Source organism: Lissotriton vulgaris, chromosome 2_1, assembly GCF_964263255.1.
Source record: "Lissotriton vulgaris chromosome 2_1, aLisVul1.2, whole genome shotgun sequence".
Lineage (NCBI taxonomy): Eukaryota > Metazoa > Chordata > Amphibia > Caudata > Salamandridae > Lissotriton > Lissotriton vulgaris.
The window spans coordinates 1,858,089,175-1,858,108,613 of NC_141687.1; the positions used below are offsets into that span (position 1 = coordinate 1,858,089,175).

At 49.7% G+C, this 19,439-nt stretch overlaps 1 protein-coding gene across 1 annotated transcript in view; it reads right to left on the reverse strand.

Moving 5' to 3' along the window:
* The window catches only part of PDCD7 (programmed cell death 7), a 132,914-nt gene that overhangs the window by 13,720 nt on the left and 99,755 nt on the right, over nt 1-19,439 (reverse strand). Inside the window, exon 4 of the mRNA XM_086958042.1 lies at nt 14,285-14,372. Within this exon, the coding sequence (XP_086814168.1) occupies nt 14,285-14,372 (88 nt within the window). The remainder of the gene's footprint in view (nt 1-14,284; nt 14,373-19,439) is intronic.

Below are 19,439 nucleotides of genomic sequence, written 5' to 3' on the forward strand. Positions count from 1 at the left end.
TAACGGACTTGCAATTAACGCAGGAAAGTTCCAGCTTCTACACTATGTAGCCTTTCCTTTCTAGAGCTTGGGCCCAATTAAGTCAGGCCAGGGTTTGATCTTACATAAGGCCCGTCGGGGGCTTCCCTTCAGAAACAATTAAAAGTGACTTCAGTGTGTGAAAATCACATAAACCCCGCGACTCTACATTGCCTCTTGAATTTACATAGTTAGTGAATATATGTACTAGTTTAGGACATTTACAGATGTTTAGATGAACCTTCGAAATGTAAATTACCTAATATTTACCTGACATCTGACCGGAATGATAAAATCGGGGCTTCTTCCGAGTTAAGACTGCACCTCCTCCTGTAACTTAAGTGTGCTGAGGGAGGGACCCACTTAAACAATGGAAGCTTCTGAGGACGCTAAAGAGCTCTTAAACTGCACGTGTGTTTAGGCGCTCACACTTATTCACTGACTTACACAAGTCTAAAACTTTCACTTTTTAGTCCTGCATAGACATATATGCTGAATACACTGTGGCTAAAGGCACGGGCCTGGCTGTGACGTCCTCTACAAACATTCCTATAGGCGCTGGAAGTTTTATGCTTCGCGGCAGTACCTTGCTCAGGGCTGATATCTGGGTAACTACTCTGGGTTCAAGGGCTTCAAAGGGAAGAATAAACCCATGCTTCTCTGCACCCCTCTGTGCTGGGGCATGTTTATTTATATATATTTTTTCTAGCGCACAGCCTCCTGCCGTCCGGGTTTCAGGGCGCTGTAGAAGGAATGAGGGGCGAGGCGAGGAATAAAAGAAGTATGCTTAAGTCCCAGGGAGCAGTCACTGCTTGCATGGGGCGTACATGTACACATGCATGTACAGAGGGTCAGCAATTTAAAACAAGCACTGGCATAGCCTATAGTTTTACTCATGGTCCTATAATTATAATATGCTTTACAAGTTGGTATGATTATCAGAAAATCAGAGACATTCTCTAAGCTAACCTGTTTGGATGAGTAAGCTCCCCTTTTTAGGTCGAGCCTAGAGCAGCGCATGCTCTGCTTGCTCCACACCACAACCACACACACCAACCACACACACAACCACACACACAACCACACACACAACCTCTTCCACCAGGCACACACACCACCAGCCATCAGTGCACACATCAATTGTTAACGCATCCACAATTAACTATTGTAGCAATCGCAGTATGGCGCACTTTACTTCTAAATATATTCATCTAAAGCGCAGCATGCCACTTTTGCTACAAAAATAAATACACATTCTTTTTGGCCTACAATTTATAGACTTTTGTTGCAATTGGTTTTGCAATATTTAGCAATGCCAATAGCTCAAACTTAATTAATGCGAGACCTATTGCATTGCAAATGCTTGTTTCTTTTACGGTCCTTGCTGACCTCCGGGGGTATATAGCCTGCTGTTTTTTCTGACGTTACTTGTTGAGACTAGTGGGCCTTTTGCTATTATCGTACACTCTCGCTTGTTCACCCCGCCTTCGGACAGGGGATTGTCCGGCTGAGCCCTCGCTCCCAATCAGGATGAATCCCACTTGTCTCTTGTTCCTTTTAGTTTTGTTGTTCTACTGTGGTGGGGGGAATGTTTCTCAACCTGATTGGGGGGGTTGCAGTGGGAGGAGGGAGGGATAGGTTAGCTGCAGTCAGAGGCCGGGAATTCGCCCCTCTGCTATGGGTTTGTGTTCCTTCTAACAGTTTATGTTCAGCACGCGGCATACATTGTCACAATCGACAACAACATGTAATACGATGGAGACCCCCTCCAGAAGAGCGGGCTGTACAACACCAGCAATACACTTCCACTTGTCACAGGCCACTGGTATGGCTGAGGTAACGTTTATCACCAGGAATATTAGATGCATCAATGCCACCATAAATCCAGGCTCACCCACCCCTACTTAGCCAGACATAACACAGACATACGTTTCCTACAGGAAACCAAGCTTGCCTCCACTAACACTGCCAGGCTCAAGGCCCGCCACTAGGGCAATTCATATTCTCATATCCCTCACCGCTCTCAACACCGGCCGACTCCCAGAATGCCATCAAGCCTCTCCACGACGTACCCACGGACCCTTCAGCTGCCACGCCTGCAAGTTCACCTGCATCCGGACCTGCCTCGCACCAGCACCCACCAAGCCGAACACCAGCAGTACCCACCTCAAGTGCATCCTGCTCAACACCCGCTCCATCCACAGACATGCCATCGAACTCTGGAACCTCCTCGACACCACAGCTCCAGACGTTGCCTTCCTCACGGAGACCTGGATGAACGCCTCTTCAGCTCCCGACATCGCCATCGCCATCCCAGAGGGCTACAAGATCGTCCGGAGGGACCGAAACGCCAACCAGATGGGAGGAGGCATCGCCATCATCCACAGGAGCACCATCCGTCTCACGACCAGCACCGACAACTCCCTGACCACCGCCGAACACCTGCATTTCCAGATCCACACCAACCCGAACACCACCCTCAGAGGCACCCTGATCTACCGACCCCCTGGACCACGCACACAATTCAGCGAGGACATCGCCGACTTCGTCAGCCCACATGCCCTCCCCTCCGCTGACTACATCCTCCTGGGAGACCTCAACTTCCATCTGGAGAACAACAACGACCGCAACACCAGCACCCTGCTCGACAACCTCACCAACCTGGGACTCAAGCAACTGGTGTCCACCCCCACCCACCTCGCCGGACACACACTCGACGCTGTCTTCTCATCCAGCAAGGACATCAACTTCAGCCACACCACAGAGCTTCAATGGACGGACCACAGCTGCGTCCACTTCACCTTCAAGAAAACAACGACCCACCACCACCAGCAACAGACCGCCCGCAGAAGCTGGAACAAGATCACAGCAGACCAGCTCGCCACCTCCCTGAGCCAGCACCCTCCTGCCAGCTCAGCGAACCCCAGCCAGGCCGCCGACAACCTCACGAAGTGGATCAGCAACTGCGCGGACGAACTCGCCCCACTGAGGACCCCGCCCAGCAGACCCGGCAGCAAGAAAGCCCCATGGTTCACCGACGAACTCAAGAGCTCCAAGAAGAACTGCCGAGCCCTCGAGAAAGTCTGGAGAAGGGAACCGACACCGGACAACAGGACCTCCTTCAAACTTGCCACCCGGAAACACCACCAGCTGATCCGCGCCGCCAAGAAAACAGCATTCAAGGACCGGTTGGACAACAACGCACACAACTGCAAGGAACTCTTCAACATCGTCAAAGAGCTTTCCAACCCCAGCGCAGGAAACAACGACATCACCCCATCGCAAGACCTCTGCAACTCCCTGGCTTCATACTTCCACAACAAGATCGCGGACATACACAACAGCTTCAACAACCAACCAACGCACACCATGACCGAACAACCACCCCCCACCACCACCCTCCGCGCCTGGACCCCGATCAGCACCGAAGACACCATCCGCACGATGAACTCCATCCACTCCGGATCACCGACCGACCCCTGCCCTCACCACGTCTTCAACAAAGCCGACGCTGTCATCGCACCCCACCTGCGAGACATCATCAACACATCCCTCGACACCACCATCTTCCCCGAGAGCTGGAAACACGCCGAACTCAGCGCCCTACTCAAGAAACCAACAGCGGACCCCACCGACCTCAAGAATTACCGCCCCATCTCGCTCCTCCCGTTTCCAGCCAAAGTCATCGAGAAGACCGTCAACAAGCAGATGGCCGCTTTCCTCGAGACGAACGGATCCCTCGACCCCTCACAGTCCGGCTTCCGAGCCAACCACAGCACCGAGACCGCCCTCATCGCCGCCACCGACGACATCCGAGCCCTGATGGACAATGGAGAAACAGCGGCCCTCATCCTCCTAGACCTCTCCGCGGCATTCGACACGGTCTGCCACCGCACCCTAGTACGGCGCCTCAGCAACGTCGGAATCCAGGACAAGGCGCTGGAGTGGATCACCTCCTTCCTCGACGGGAGAACACAGAGAGTCCGCCTACCACCGTACAAGTCAGAGGCCACCGAAGTCATCTGCGGCGTCCCCCAAGGATCATCTCTGAGCCCCACCCTCTTCAACGTCTACATGAGCCCCCTCGCGGCCATCGTACGCAAACACAACCTCAGCATAATCTCCTACGCCGACGACACCCAGCTGATCCTCTCCCTGACCAACGACCCCGCCGCCGCCAGAGCCAACCTGCACGAAGGGATGAAAGAGGTAGCCGAGTGGATGACGACCAGCCGCCTGAAACTGAACTCGGACAAGACGGAGGTCCTCATCCTGGGCTCCTCTCCCTCCGCCTGGGACGACTCCTGGTGGCCTCCCGCCCTGGGCACCGCACCCAAACCGACAGACCATGCACGCAACCTGGGCTTCATCCTGGACTCCTCCCTCTCCATGACCAGGCAAGTCAACAACGTCTCCTCGGCATGCTTCAACATCCTACGCATGCTACGGAAGATCTTCTGGTGGATCCCCACCGAGACCAGGAAGACCGTCACCCAGGCCCTCGTCACCAGCCGACTGGACTACGGCAACGCCCTCTACGCCGGGACCACCGCCAAGCTCCAGAAGAGACTCCAGCGGATCCAGAACGCCTCAGCCAGACTCATCCTCGACATCCCACGAACCAGCCACATCTCCGGACATCTGCGAGACCTTCACTGGCTCCCCGTCAACAAAAGAATCACCTTCCGCCTCCTCACCCACGCACACAAAGCCCTACACGACCAAGGCCCGAGCTACCTCAACAGCCGAGTCAACTTCTACGCTCCCAAACGCCACCTCCGATCAGCCAACCACGCCCTCGCCGCCGTCCCCCGCATCCGAAGAGCGACTACAGGAGGAAGGTCCTTCTCCCACCTGGCCGCCAAGACCTGGAACTCCCTCCCGACCGACCTGCGCCTGACCCAAGACCACCTCTCCTTCAGGAAGAAGCTGAAGACCTGGCTGTTCGAGCAGTAGCGGCTCCCCCCCCCCCCCAGCGCCTTGAGACCCCACGGGTATGTAGCGCGCTTTATAAGTGTCACTGATTGATTGATTGATTGATATTCGGCGGCATACTCAAACTATGCCAAGGGGTCACTATTCTGATCTAACAAGGCTAACAATGACGCAATGACCAAATATACACTGATACTTTGGGGAGATATGTCATACTAACGAGCGCACACTACTCCCAACCTCATATACTAGCTGCCATTTACGGCCCCAATCTGGACGACCCAGACTTTTTCTTGAACATCTGGAGATAGCTCTCCTCCCTTGGTTCATATCCAGTCATATGGAGCGGCGACTTCAACATAGCACCGTTCAGCTCTCTTGACAGATCTGGTGCATAAACACAGCATCCTCTTGCCACTGCTACCCTACACACACTGATGCAGGAAAATGCCCTGGTGGACCTCTGGTGGCATATGCACCCTACCAAAACGGAGGGCACTTGTATTTCCACTACGCATGGCTCTTGGTCGCGTATTGATTTATGGCTCACTACCAGAGACGTGGCCAGCTGAACAACCTCAGTGTAAAACATATGTACCGCGCCTAATCTGACCATACTCCTGTGCGACTTACGCTAAACCTGCCACAAACCCATAAGCGCATGTTCTCGTGGAGCTTACCTCCTCATGCCTTGCGAGATACAGTATTTAAAGAAGAATTTCGCAGCGCCATCACTGACTTCTTTGATCTCAATACCGGTTCGGTCGATTTTATCCCTTAACTCTCTGGGAATGATTTTAAGTGGTAATTAAAGGGGTATGCATCGCTAAACAGGTCAGAGTCCTCTGGGCCATACGGGACACTCTGAGATGCCTTAGGACTGACCTCCAAGCCTTAGAGCAAGCTTACTGCTCTAACCCCAATCCAGACACACTGGCTGCTATTAGGGTTAAAATCACTGAGTACCACTCAGAAGCCAAACGCAAGATTAGCTGCCTTGGCAGCAAGACGTCTGCTTGCAGATACGGTGAAGGCGAGCACCCAGGCAAAACCGTGGCTAATCTGCTGCGGCAACCCCATGCTTCCACATATCTGACAGAGCTATGCACCAACTCAGGCAATAGAATTACCACGCCAGATGACATCATAAAAACAATCACAGCAAACAACAAACAACTCTACACCGCAGGATCTGAGCAGGACCGAGACTCCCTACAACAATACTTCGACTCAATGAAGCTCCTTTGGCTCAGTCCAGCTCAACGCGAATATCTTGACGCTCCATTCACAAATGATGAAATCACCCAAGTGATTACGGGACTCCCAGCGGACAAGGCACCCGGCACGGATGGCCTTACCCCAGCATTTTACAAAGAACACGCCCCAATTTTAATACCACATTTAGTGCAAATTTATAACAAATCCATTGAAGGCGGACGCCTTCCCCCGTGGCTACACGAGGCACTCATCACCCTAATACTGAAACCAGATAAGCCGCCAACATCTTGAGACTCCTATCGCCCTCTCTCACTCATTAACATGGACACTAAAATACTGGCCAAAGTATTGGCAAATCGATCACTTCCCCTCATGCCGCTAATAATACGCCCAGGCCAATCTGGCTTTATCCCAGGCCGTGCCACCTCAGAACTATTTTCTCAGTAATGCATAAAATTATTACCACCCTTCCCGCAATAGCGGCGCTGCTTGACGCCACTAAGGGGTTTGACTCCCTTGAGTGGCCCTTTCTGTTCTCTCTTCTGGCCTGCCTCGGCCTCAGTTTGGGCTTTATCCGGAACATTAGACTGCTATACACAACCCCTACTGCGTGCATAAAACTCAACGGACAGATCACCAAACCCATTATGATCACCAGAGAAACAAAGCAGGGATGCCCACTTTCACCACTGCATTTCACCATTGCCATGGAGCCCCTTGCTGCTAGGCTACGGCAACATCACACTCACCGCAGTATTGGGTTCTCCGCCTGTGCTTTGGTTACCTCTATGTATGCTGAAGACATCGCATTATACATTCGTCAGCCACATAAGAATTTAGGACTTAAGAGTAGCATGCAGTTTTGGGGAACCTTGCCTCTCTCGGTGGCGGGTCGTGTAGCTCTTTTGAAAATGGTGGCGTTGCCCCAATTGCTCTATTAGTTCCGCACCCGGTCGGTGTGGGTTCCTGCGGTTTATTTTCGACAAATCTGTTCTATGGTTGGTGGTTTCATCTGGGGACACGGGAGGAGGAGAGTGGCGCTTAATACGTTAGTGCGCCCGAGGGCAGAGGGGGGCCTTGCAGTGCCTGAATTTGAGTTGCATTATCTAACGGCGCAGTTCCAGGGTCTCACCCGGGCGGTGGCGCTGGAATTCCGGGGGCCTGAGCGGGATGTTGAGCCGGATAACCCCCAGCACGTATTGTCGTTTGTGATTCTCCAGCAAAGACTAATTATGAGATCCTTGTTTGTTGAGGAGCGTACTTTGCGGCTTTGTTGGCGATGGTACCACCGTAGAGTTGGGATGCAGCAGCCATATGCTCCGGAAATACCGCTAGGTATGTGTACTGCTCTCCCGCACGGGGGGGAGTGGTAAGCGCTGGCGGTGTGGGAGTTGCTGGGCCTGCAGGTAGGGGGGAGACCTGAACGAGGACAGCGCCCTGATGCCCTATGATGTGCTGCAGGGGAGGTTCGGCCTTCCACGGGGCCACTATTTACTCCATACGGCTCTGGTGGCCGCCATTCAAAAATATTGGGGATGGGGCCTGTCCGAGCCGGCGGTGAGCTCCGCATGCCAATACGTGGTGATGGCGGCGGGTACTTATAAAGCTGTTACCTTCTTATACCGGCGGATGCTTGGAGAGGGCTTACTGCCACTGCGGAAAATACGGGAACAATGGGTGGCGGACATTGGTAAGGATATACCGGATACGGTCTGGCCGCAGTTCGTTAAAAGAGCTTGGAAGAGCACAAGAAATGCCAGATTCCAATTGGTTCACTACTTCATACTGCATAGGGCATACCTCACCCCGGCGAAGATTAACCAGTACTTTCATGTGAATACAGCACAGTGCCCCCGTTGTATGTTAGTAAGTGCAGACTTGGAGCATATGTTGTGGGCTTGTCCGCAATTAGGCCCATATTGGGAGGATGTAGTGGCGCTATTGTGTGATATTACGGAGCGGCAGATTCACCCGGACAAGGGTACCTGCATATTGCATTGGTTCCCCCACACTAGTAAAACGAAAGTCACTAGTAAATTTCTAGGTCTGGGATTGTTGCTGGCTAAGAGGTAGCTCTCGATCCATTGGAAGGCAACCGAGGGCCCTAGATTTGCCAGGTGGAAAGCAGCGTTACTCACATGGGCAGAGAGTGAGAGTGTGGTTCGCCTGCGGCAGGCCCAAAGGTCCCATAATGATAAGGCACTGGAAGCAGCGCGGCCGTGGGAGGGACTGGTTGCGGATCTCAGGAATGAGGATGCGGACTTGGGGTCGGATTCAGGCGAACAAGTTGGGAGTGGATCTGAGTGACTGAATGTGTCAATGACTATAAATGGATGTGAGTAGGTCTGTCCTCCCTTAGCTTAGCCCTATTGGTGCGGATAGCCCTGATTTATTAGTATTGTTCCCATGGATATTTGTGACCTGATATGCTGAAGAGTATGACAAGCCGGTGAGAGCGGGTGGGTTGTGGGTGGGCTGTTGGGAGGGGGATAGGTTGATTTAGTACTATGTAGCCATGTGATACAGGAATGTCTGCAATGCAGTTGAATTTCTGGGACTGACTGCGACTGCTTGGTTCTTGCCTGATGTTTAGTCCTTATATATCCTGAGCAGAGCTGTTATTGCTGTTGCTGCATGGACTCTGGATTCTTTTATTTATGCACTGTAGAAGATACATGTATTGATGTACTTGGTCACCGTGTTGTTTGTTTGTGGTGGAAAACTAATAAACCGATTTTAAAAAAAAATGGATGAAACACAACCTTGCTACACGAGATCCTGCTTAAATGGGCAACGAGCAGATTCAATTCTTGGGCATTTTGCTCAGTAAAAATACAGATGAACTCTGGTCTGCGAACTATGGAATGGCTAGAAGCTAAAATTCCAACCTGGAATAAACTTCCGCTTTCCTTGTCAGGCTGCATCACAATTGCCAAAATGTAAATTTTACCAAAATTTCTTTATATGTTTTGAAACATACCGCTCCTTCTCACGATGCAATTTTTCAATAGGTTGAGATCAAACAATCTCTCTGGCTTAAGCGGGACGCCAGTCGCAAATTGCTTGTGATATCCCGATGCTCCTTTTCGCACGTGGCAGACTTGGAGCCCAAATCTAAAACTATACGCCTACTGCGCTCAGGCATACTTCTGGCTTCGCCCAACACCATTCCAGCTGCACACGGCGGTAGAGGCTGATCTGACCTCACCCTGGCCGCTCAGCACGGCGCTGTTTCTGCCCTTGAAAAACCCCAGAAAAGAAATCAATACAGTTGAATGCCTGCGATGGGCATGGGTGGGTCTCCGTAAACACATGGGTTCAGACATCATATAGGCCCCATCCATGCAACTCGCCGAGAATCTTGCCTTCCCTGCATTACAAAATAAAGGAAGGCGCGTTGCGTGAAGGCACTAGAAATTTGCATAAATGCGGACCTATGTCCAGAAGGCCACTTCCTTCTCCCCCCTGAACACACCGGCACATCAACACCAACATTTCTAGATAGCCTGCTGTACCAACAGATATGCGCAACATGCAAAAAAGTGAACAGCACATTTCCGGCCCCACCCCTCAACAACGCTGCGCTAGAATACATACAGACAACTAACTCGCATCAAAAACTTGTTACAAGATTATATTCACTATCTATGGCAGCTGCATCTATTAATACTTAACCCCTTAGTTGCGGCGGCTATTCCGCCGCAGTGCTAAGGGGGAGGGTGGCCACGCGGCGCTCCCGGGCTCGTGACGGAACCGCTCCGTCACGAGCCTCGGGTGGGCTGTGCTTGTGACGGAACGGTTCCGTCATGAGCACGCAAGGGGTTAAGGTGCGCGCAGCGCGTGGTGGGTGGACTTGCTTGACTGCCCCACACTTGAGCAATGGCAATACTGCTGCAACCAGACAGAAAGACTCTCCCCCAATTATAGGTTGAGGCAGATTAACTTCAAATTTCTTCAGACTTTAACGTACCCCTTTGGCACTGCACAAAATGGGCCTTACTGCGGACACAGGCTGCACACGCTGCTCGGCGCTTGATGCTACTTTCAGCACTTGGCCTGGTCTTGTCCTAAAGTGACTTCCTACTGGCTGGAGGTTTGCGAGACTATCAGCGAAATTACCTCAACTACCATCACACCTAATCCACTTCTCTGCCTACTTGGGTACGTTAAAGAAATCCCTGATGACTGCCGGTGCCTGGTGGCGATGCTACTGGTTTTGCCAAGCATATAGTGGCAATACACTGGAGGCGGAAACCGGGGCTAATGCCCAAATACTGGCTCGCAGACGCTGCATATTGTCAGACACAACTGACAGAATGATGGAATCTTATGCCGACAGAGTAGGCCGCATGACATTTGGTGACCGCTAGTTACTTACCTCCATGGCTTGACAGATGCCACCTCACATCAATAAACTCACGCTAATAGTCCTATACATACACTGGTACGCTTGACTGATGCGCGTGTGGAGGAACCCGTACTTCTATGGATCATGACTGATGCTGTGAGCTAACATGTGAGCTAACATGCCTCTGTACGAATCTTTCTTTTTTAGAATTATTGTCTGGTGTGGGGTTTGATGATGCAGCCTATTGCTGGTTACCCTGCACACTTGTAGATCAATATTTCATTGTCTCTCGATGTTACTGTTGAACTGTTTGTACTAACATGTTCCCATTAAAAATGTTCAATTAAAAAAACAAACGTTTTAAGAAGACTTGTGATGTCTCAAAACAAGACTGATGAGAATCCTGGAATTTTTTGATGGTGTAACTTCTGAGTACAAGAGTGGTGTGTGATCTTTTTTTTAGATTTACTAATACACAGTTGGTTGATACGAGAAATAATTTGTTTGTACAGTCTCTTGAAACTTGTAAGATATACCTTGGTAACACATAATGTGCGTTTTTAACTGATGCAATAAAGAACTTACGGCCATGAAAGAAAAAAAAGTCCTCTTGTTTGACCCTGTTAACTCTTATATTCTTTATGGCCTACAGAGAACTCTTCTCTATAGGCCGTAAAGAATATCTTCTAGTTGGCTTGCAATGTCTATAGCCCTTTCCAATGTCAAGTTCCTAATTAATAACTTCTCTTACAGATATTTATTAGTCTCAGAAACAACTATTCAACCAGTGTATTATGGTGGAATATGCAGCATAAACCATATGGCTACCAACACACAAGGATGCTACATTATGATCCACAAGTTTACCTGGCATCTACCCTCTTCCTAGGTACCTCCTGTCTCTGACTAAATGGCCATGATACAATGTGCATACCCCAGCTCACTCAATTAGTAAGAAAGTGCTTGGGGACATGCAATATTCCTGCTTAAGGACACTGGAGGGAACAGGAAACATAAGCTAAAGGAATTTCTCCTTTGCTCTGTGCTAAGACCTGTGTGTTAAAACAGTGCACCCCAGCCACCATTTTGTGTTCACAAGCCAGTGAGGCCAGCCCCCCCTGCCTCCCTCCTCCTCCCCCTAGCAACAGGGATATTCTACATCAGAGGGTGCTTCTATGAGCTGTTTAAACTGTATTTACTGGGGCCTGTGCACTACATTTTCTGGCCAGCAGGGGGAGTAAAGTTTTATTCAAACAGCATTGTTAGATTTCGAGTTAGTGAAGCCTTTACCTGCAGAAGTCCAAAGTGTGGATTGAGCCTGTCTGTCCTGTTAAGGGCGGAGAGGACAAGGGCATTTGCCTGTTTGAGCCTGTTCGAGACTGGTCAGGACTAGGGCCAGAAATGCTGCCCTTTTTCTCATTTAGCAATACCCAAAACTCCTTTTTACTCATCCAAAAGCCTCCTCCTACTGCTAAGACCTAAAAAAAAAAAAAATCTTTCACTCTTATCCCTCCACTATCCTTTTCAATCAAAACTTAACATGTTCACTTCTCAAATTCCATATTAAACTATACTAATATACTACCCAAATAACTGAATAACATATCCACTACTCAAATTACTTCATATTTTTTTTACTATACTAATTTTCAACAGTAATCCTTTATGGGTTCCGGAATGGCGTGCTACTCGCCAGAAAAGCGATTTAACACCCACAAGTGCTATATGACTGCAAATCTTTCTTCCCCTTTTATCCCTCCGCTATCCTTCTCACTCCAAGTAACTAACTAATATCCACCACTGAAATGACGTCAACAAGCGCTATATAAATACAAACCTTCTGCTATCATTCCAAATCCAAATAACTGACTAACCTATCTACCACTTAAAATGTACTTGCATGTTTTACTATACTAATTCAACACTAATCCTCTATGGGTCCCGGAGTAGCGTGCTACTCGCCGAAAAAGCACTTCGACGCCTCGTCAGGGGTAGTAAGCGCTATATAAATGCAATTACAATACAATACTCTGTACGGACATATTATGATTGCAAATGCCTAATGAGCTCAACTTTGAATTTATTTATTTATTTATAAATGCAACAGGACACAGAAGTGCAGTTGTATCATAGTTGTGAACCCTTTCTCCATTTGTCCAGGCAATCTTATGACTAGTGGTCTCCTAGCTTCACCACACACTGTAGCAAATACTTAGATGAGCCGAGCAGTCCTTGATTGCCAATGACACACTCTGTGGCTGTGCTCCACCCAACACCAATTTATTTATTTATAAAGTTTTATGTAGAGCAAACTTGAGCGCTTTACAGATTAGTTAAATAAGTAGAAAATAGATAACCAAGAAACAAACGATGACGATGTCCGTTGCAATCAGGAGTGGAACAGTGAGTTATAAACCAGTACTTAGACGGCGTGCAAGGTCTGCTACGCCCCTTTTTTCACTGAGCAAAAGCATTGCGATCCTCGCGGCAGCATCACCGCTCCAACTTGTGATGACCTGATGCATTCCCTGGAGCTCACACACCAAACTCTTGCACACTCTTGGAGGATTTCTCATGCATGCTGCACCTTCCAATTCTTCTAAAGTGGTACCCACTACTAGGAAGATTCTGCTAGTAAATGTTGTCTTCTTCAGCCTGGGTCCAACTGCCTGCAATGCAGTGAAGTGCTGGCAGACGTCCGGTTTATGATATGGCGATTACCTCATGGTGCAGGTTTTGGACTAAGGTGTCAAATGGTTTGTGACATAACACGTAGGACTCCCAGAACTAAAGGGTAAACAACGCCTTTTAGATTCATTGCCCAAGAGAGAAAAAATAAGATGCAAAGGAAATTTGCCTCATTGGGCATGAGTACTGGTAAATAGGTGAATAGCTAAAGGGAGAGACTGCCTGCGACCGCAAAAAAATGCCAGAAGGGGGGTCAAATACATGTTGGAATGGTCAGCAGAGGAAGAATGACAAATGAGCAGTAAGGAAAGAAAAGAAACTTACTGAGGTTGAGTGGGAGGCAATGCTCCAAACACTTCATAACGCATCGGCTATCATGCTGGCATGAACCGAGGAGACATACATGGATAAAGCAACACAGAAGCACACAGACTCTTTTTTCGAAAGAAGAGCACAGTAATAATGTCCATGTGAGGATGTTAAACATTTATTTGGGAACTAACCACCATAAAACACAAAGAAGCATAGCTATCAGAGAGCAAACTTGGTAAAATAGATCTCTGTACGTTCTACACAGGAAACAAATGTGAGATGGCAAAAAATCTATGCGTGGTTTTGAGCAAAACTGTAAAGCTTGCATTAATACTAGTCAAAACATGACACTAATATCCGAGAGAAAATATAATCGACAAATAGCTAGAGTAGATGATATGATGAAAACCTTTCTCATTCTTTTTAATGTTGAATGTATTGTGTTTTAAAAAACTCAAGCAAAGCAGTATGTAAAACTAAATGACTGGTATCTTCAAGCCTCATCTACGCAGGGCGGAATCCTCCAACCAAACCATACAAAGCAATATAGAATGATTAGAACATGCACAATACATTTTTCTAAACCAGAAACCACTGCATAGAACGTAGTAAAATATCAATAACACTACAGTGACTTCCCTAGTATATATATGTGTAGCTTTGCTAACATTAGAATGCAAACATGATCTGATATACACAGATCACAACCCACTAGTTAAGTATTCATTTAATCAAAGCAAACTCCAATGACCAACAGAAACCTACCTGATCTGAATGAGCGATGGAAGAGTGTGCTCTGCCTGCTGGTAATACTGCCTAAATGGATGTAGAGGGTGGTCAGGTGGTAACTCCTCTGTTAGGGTACAAAAAAAAAGTCACACAAAGCCAGGATAAACTTAAAGTGCTAACTACTTTTGAACAAGAACACTCTCAATCAATTCCAGTACACAACACAATGACCAGAAAACCCACAAAATATAAAGTTGTGTGTATTTTTTTATTATTGACCTATGAACCTTAAGGCAGCGGCGGCTGAGATATGGGGTTAAAGGGGGCAATGTGATGATTATGTGATAGCTGAGACACTTGATTAAAAAATGTATCGCACTGTTTACATTATATGCAATTAACCTCACTAGTGTTTTAAAAGTCGATTTGCAGTACAATTGAACGTATAATAATATCTGAAAGTCAGCTAGTGTACTTGTTCATGTCCATTGATGGTCAACATTTTTTAATGCACGGGCGTGGCTTGGACGCCGAGGGTGATGGAGGCGTGAGCCCAGAGCTCCGTGACTATTCCCCTCGTTCATCCTGATAAAGACGGCAGAGAGCCCACGTGAACCCCGGCGCTGAAGGAGCATATTGCGGTGACTTGCGGGGCGTGGAGGGAGCCGCTGCGGGGGCTGTTTCACCTAGTGCGGCCGCCGAACACCGGAGTGGCCGGAGGAAGGAGGCGCTCAAGATGGCGGCCGCGATGAGGAGCTGAGGGCGCTGATACTGGCCTGGCCGCCCACTGCAACGCGGCTTTGTGATCGGGCACGGCCGCCGGCCACGAGGCATTCGGCGATAGACTTCCCTGAGACCGGAGGACCCGGTGAACTTGGTGGCTGCCGCTGCCATAGCGGGAGGTACCGGCCGTTGCTGTGACGCAGGCGGCCGCGCTGGAGGAGACGGCCGCCCGGATGCGCCTCTATTAGCGGGAGAAAGGGGACGTGAACCGAACCAGGAGCACCGGAATCTGTCCTGAGACCCAGGCGAGAAAGGAGGTGAGAGGAGGGGACCGCGCAGCAGGCCAGGGTGGGGGAGGAAATCGAACAGGAGGGGCAGACGCCCCCCCCGCGGGCAGCGACCCACCGAAGAGGACAAGAGCCGCTCGGGGGACCGGGCGGTCAAGCCCAAGGAGGCCGCGGTGGCCTGCCAAAGAGCGGCGGAAGAGCCCCGAATTTGCCTGGTGGCGGCTCCCTGGGGCGTAGAGGCACGCATTGTGAGCATGGCGGAGAGGGGTGAGCAGAGAGTGGCCCCCGAAGGCACGTGACGGAGAGGGCCGGTCGAGACTCCCGATATCCACCCCAGAGGCCACAGCAACGAGCGCAGGAGGGGCAGCGGCAGCCGCGCAACAGGACTGCATCACCGATTGAGGGCCTGAGGGACAGCGGAAGCCCAGGAGGGGCACCAGGCACTGAACAGACGCCTGAGACAGGGCCCTGAACATAATGGGGAAGCCGAGAGCCAAGGTGGAGGGGGCGGCGACCTCGGATGCAGCGGAGGGTGACCCTACTGAGCCCACGGACCTGCAGCGGCTGCAGGACCGCATCTTGGAGGCCATAACGGCCACGCGTGACACGCTGCACAACGACATTGCACAAGTGGCGTCGGGGCTAGGCCTGCTCCGGGAGGACCACGACAAGCTGAAGGACAGGGTCAAGGACAATGAGACCACGCTAAAAGACCTGGCGCCCGCTCAGAAAGTGTTGGAGAGCAAACTTACGGACGCCCTAGACCGCATTCAAGCCCTGGAGAAGCGAGCAGAAGATGCGGAAAATAGGAGCTGGCGCAGCAATGTCCGGATAGTAGGCGTACCGGAGACTGAAGGGGTGAAGGATATGGTGGCCTATATTTTTGTCCACCCTAAGCGTGGAAGGGTATACTCAGATGTGAGTCCCTTGCTCATTGCACCATCAGGATTCAAGCAAGCCGGGCCGAAGACGGCTGAAATGCCAGAAACCGGTCCCCGGTAGCTTGTTTCCTTCCCAGTGTAAGAATTGGCTTTTGTAGTTTGGTTTGCCCTGTTCCCATCATGCACTGGGACAGGAACAGACTAATTTGCATACAGCCAGGTTCTGAAACTGGGATGGTGCAGTGAGCTAAAAAACGGTGTTGGATCTAGCCCTGATCTCTTGACTGGGTGAGAGTATTCTGTTTAATTCAGAGACTCTGTCCCTCACCACCCCTTGTTGTAAATATTTTTGTCCACCCTAAGCGTGGAAGGGTATACTCAGATGTGAGTCCCTTGCTCATTGCACCATCAGGATTCAAGCAAGCCGGGCCGAAGACGGCTGAAATGCCAGAAACCGGTCCCCGGTAGCTTGTTTCCTTCCCAGTGTAAGAATTGGCTTTTGTAGTTTGGTTTGCCCTGTTCCCATCATGCACTGGGACAGGAACAGACTAATTTGCATACAGCCAGGTTCTGAAACTGGGATGGTGCAGTGAGCTAAAAAACAGTGTTGGATCTAGCCCTGATCTCTTGACTGGGTGAGAGTATTCTGTTTAATTCAGAGACTCTGTCCCTCACCACCCCTTGTTGCAAATATTTTTGTCCACCCTAAGCGTGGAAGGGTATACTCAGATGTGAGTCCCTTGCTCATTGCACCATCAGGATTCAAGCAAGCCGGGCCGAAGACGGCTGAAATGCCAGAAACCGGTCCCCGGTAGCTCGTTTCCTTCCCAGTGTAAGAATTGGCTTTTGTAGTTTGGTTTGCCCTGTTCCCATCATGCACTGGGACAGGAACAGACTAATTTGCATACAGCCAGGTTCTGAAACTGGGATGGTGCAGTGAGCTAAAAAACGGTGTTGGATCTAGCCCTGATCTCTTGACTGGGTGAGAGTATTCTGTTTAATTCAGAGACTCTGTCCCTCACCACCCCTTGTTGTAAATATTTTTGTCCACCCTAAGCGTGGAAGGGTATACTCAGATGTGAGTCCCTTGCTCATTGCACCATCAGGATTCAAGCAAGCCGGGCCGAAGACGGCTGAAATGCCAGAAACCGGTCCCCGGTAGCTTGTTTCCTTCCCAGTGTAAGAATTGGCTTTTGTAGTTTGGTTTGCCCTGTTCCCATCATGCACTGGGACAGGAACAGACTAATTTGCATACAGCCAGGTTCTGAAACTGGGATGGTGCAGTGAGCTAAAAAACGGTGTTGGATCTAGCCCTGATCTCTTGACTGGGTGAGAGTATTCTGTTTAATTCAGAGACTCTGTCCCTCACCACCCCTTGTTGTAAATATTTTTGTCCACCCTAAGCGTGGAAGGGTATACTCAGATGTGAGTCCCTTGCTCATTGCACCATCAGGATTCAAGCAAGCCGGGCCGAAGACGGCTGAAATGCCAGAAACCGGTCCCCGGTAGCTTGTTTCCTTCCCAGTGTAAGAATTGGCTTTTGTAGTTTGGTTTGCCCTGTTCCCATCATGCACTGGGACAGGAACAGACTAATTTGCATACAGCCAGGTTCTGAAACTGGGATGGTGCAGTGAGCCAAAAAACGGTGTTGGATCTAGCCCTGATCTCTTGACTGGGTGAGAGTATTCTGTTTAATTCAGAGACTCTGTCCCTCACCACCCCTTGTTGTAAATATTTTTGTCCACCCTAAGCGTGGAAGGGTATACTCAGATGTGAGTCCCTTGCTCATTGCACCATCAGGATTCAAGCAAGCCGGGCCGAAGACGGCTGAAATGCCAGAAACCGGTCCCCGGTAGCTTGTTTCCTTCCCAGTGTAAGAATTGGCTTTTGTAGTTTGGTTTGCCCTGTTCCCATCATGCACTGGGACAGGAACAGACTAATTTGCATACAGCCAGGTTCTGAAACTGGGATGGTGCAGTGAGCTAAAAAACGTTGTTGGATCTAGCCCTGATCTCTTGACTGGGTGAGAGTATTCTGTTTAATTCAGAGACTCTGTCCCTCACCACCCCTTGTTGTAAATATTTTTGTCCACCCTAAGCGTGGAAGGGTATACTCAGATGTGAGTCCCTTGCTCATTGCACCATCAGGATTCAAGCAAGCCGGGCCGAAGACGGCTGAAATGCCAGAAACCGGTCCCCGGTAGCTTGTTTCCTTCCCAGTGTAAGAATTGGCTTTTGTAGTTTGGTTTGCCCTGTTCCCATCATGCACTGGGACAGGAACAGACTAATTTGCATACAGCCAGGTTCTGAAACTGGGATGGTGCAGTGAGCTAAAAAACGGTGTTGGATCTAGCCCTGATCTCTTGACTGGGTGAGAGTATTCTGTTTAATTCAGAGACTCTGTCCCTCACCACCCCTTGTTGTAAATATTTTTGTCCACCCTAAGCGTGGAAGGGTATACTCAGATGTGAGTCCCTTGCTCATTGCACCATCAGGATTCAAGCAAGCCGGGCCGAAGACGGCTGAAATGCCAGAAACCGGTCCCCGGTAGCTTGTTTCCTTCCCAGTGTAAGAATTGGCTTTTGTAGTTTGGTTTGCCCTGTTCCCATCATGCACTGGGACAGGAACAGACTAATTTGCATACAGCCAGGTTCTGAAACTGGGATGGTGCAGTGAGCTAAAAAACGGTGTTGGATCTAGCCCTGATCTCTTGACTGGGTGAGAGTATTCTGTTTAATTCAGAGACTCTGTCCCTCACCACCCCTTGTTGTAAATATTTTTGTCCACCCTAAGCGTGGAAGGGTATACTCAGATGTGAGTCCCTTGCTCATTGCACCATCAGGATTCAAGCAAGCCGGGCCGAAGACGGCTGAAATGCCAGAAACCGGTCCCCGGTAGCTTGTTTCCTTCCCAGTGTAAGAATTGGCTTTTGTAGTTTGGTTTGCCCTGTTCCCATCATGCACTGGGACAGGAACAGACTAATTTGCATACAGCCAGGTTCTGAAACTGGGATGGTGCAGTGAGCTAAAAAACGGTGTTGGATCTAGCCCTGATCTCTTGACTGGGTGAGAGTATTCTGTTTAATTCAGAGACTCTGTCCCTCACCACCCCTTGTTGTAAATATTTTTGTCCACCCTAAGCGTGGAAGGGTATACTCAGATGTGAGTCCCTTGCTCATTGCACCATCAGGATTCAAGCAAGCCGGGCCGAAGACGGCTGAAATGCCAGAAACCGGTCCCCGGTAGCTTGTTTCCTTCCCAGTGTAAGAATTGGCTTTTGTAGTTTGGTTTGCCCTGTTCCC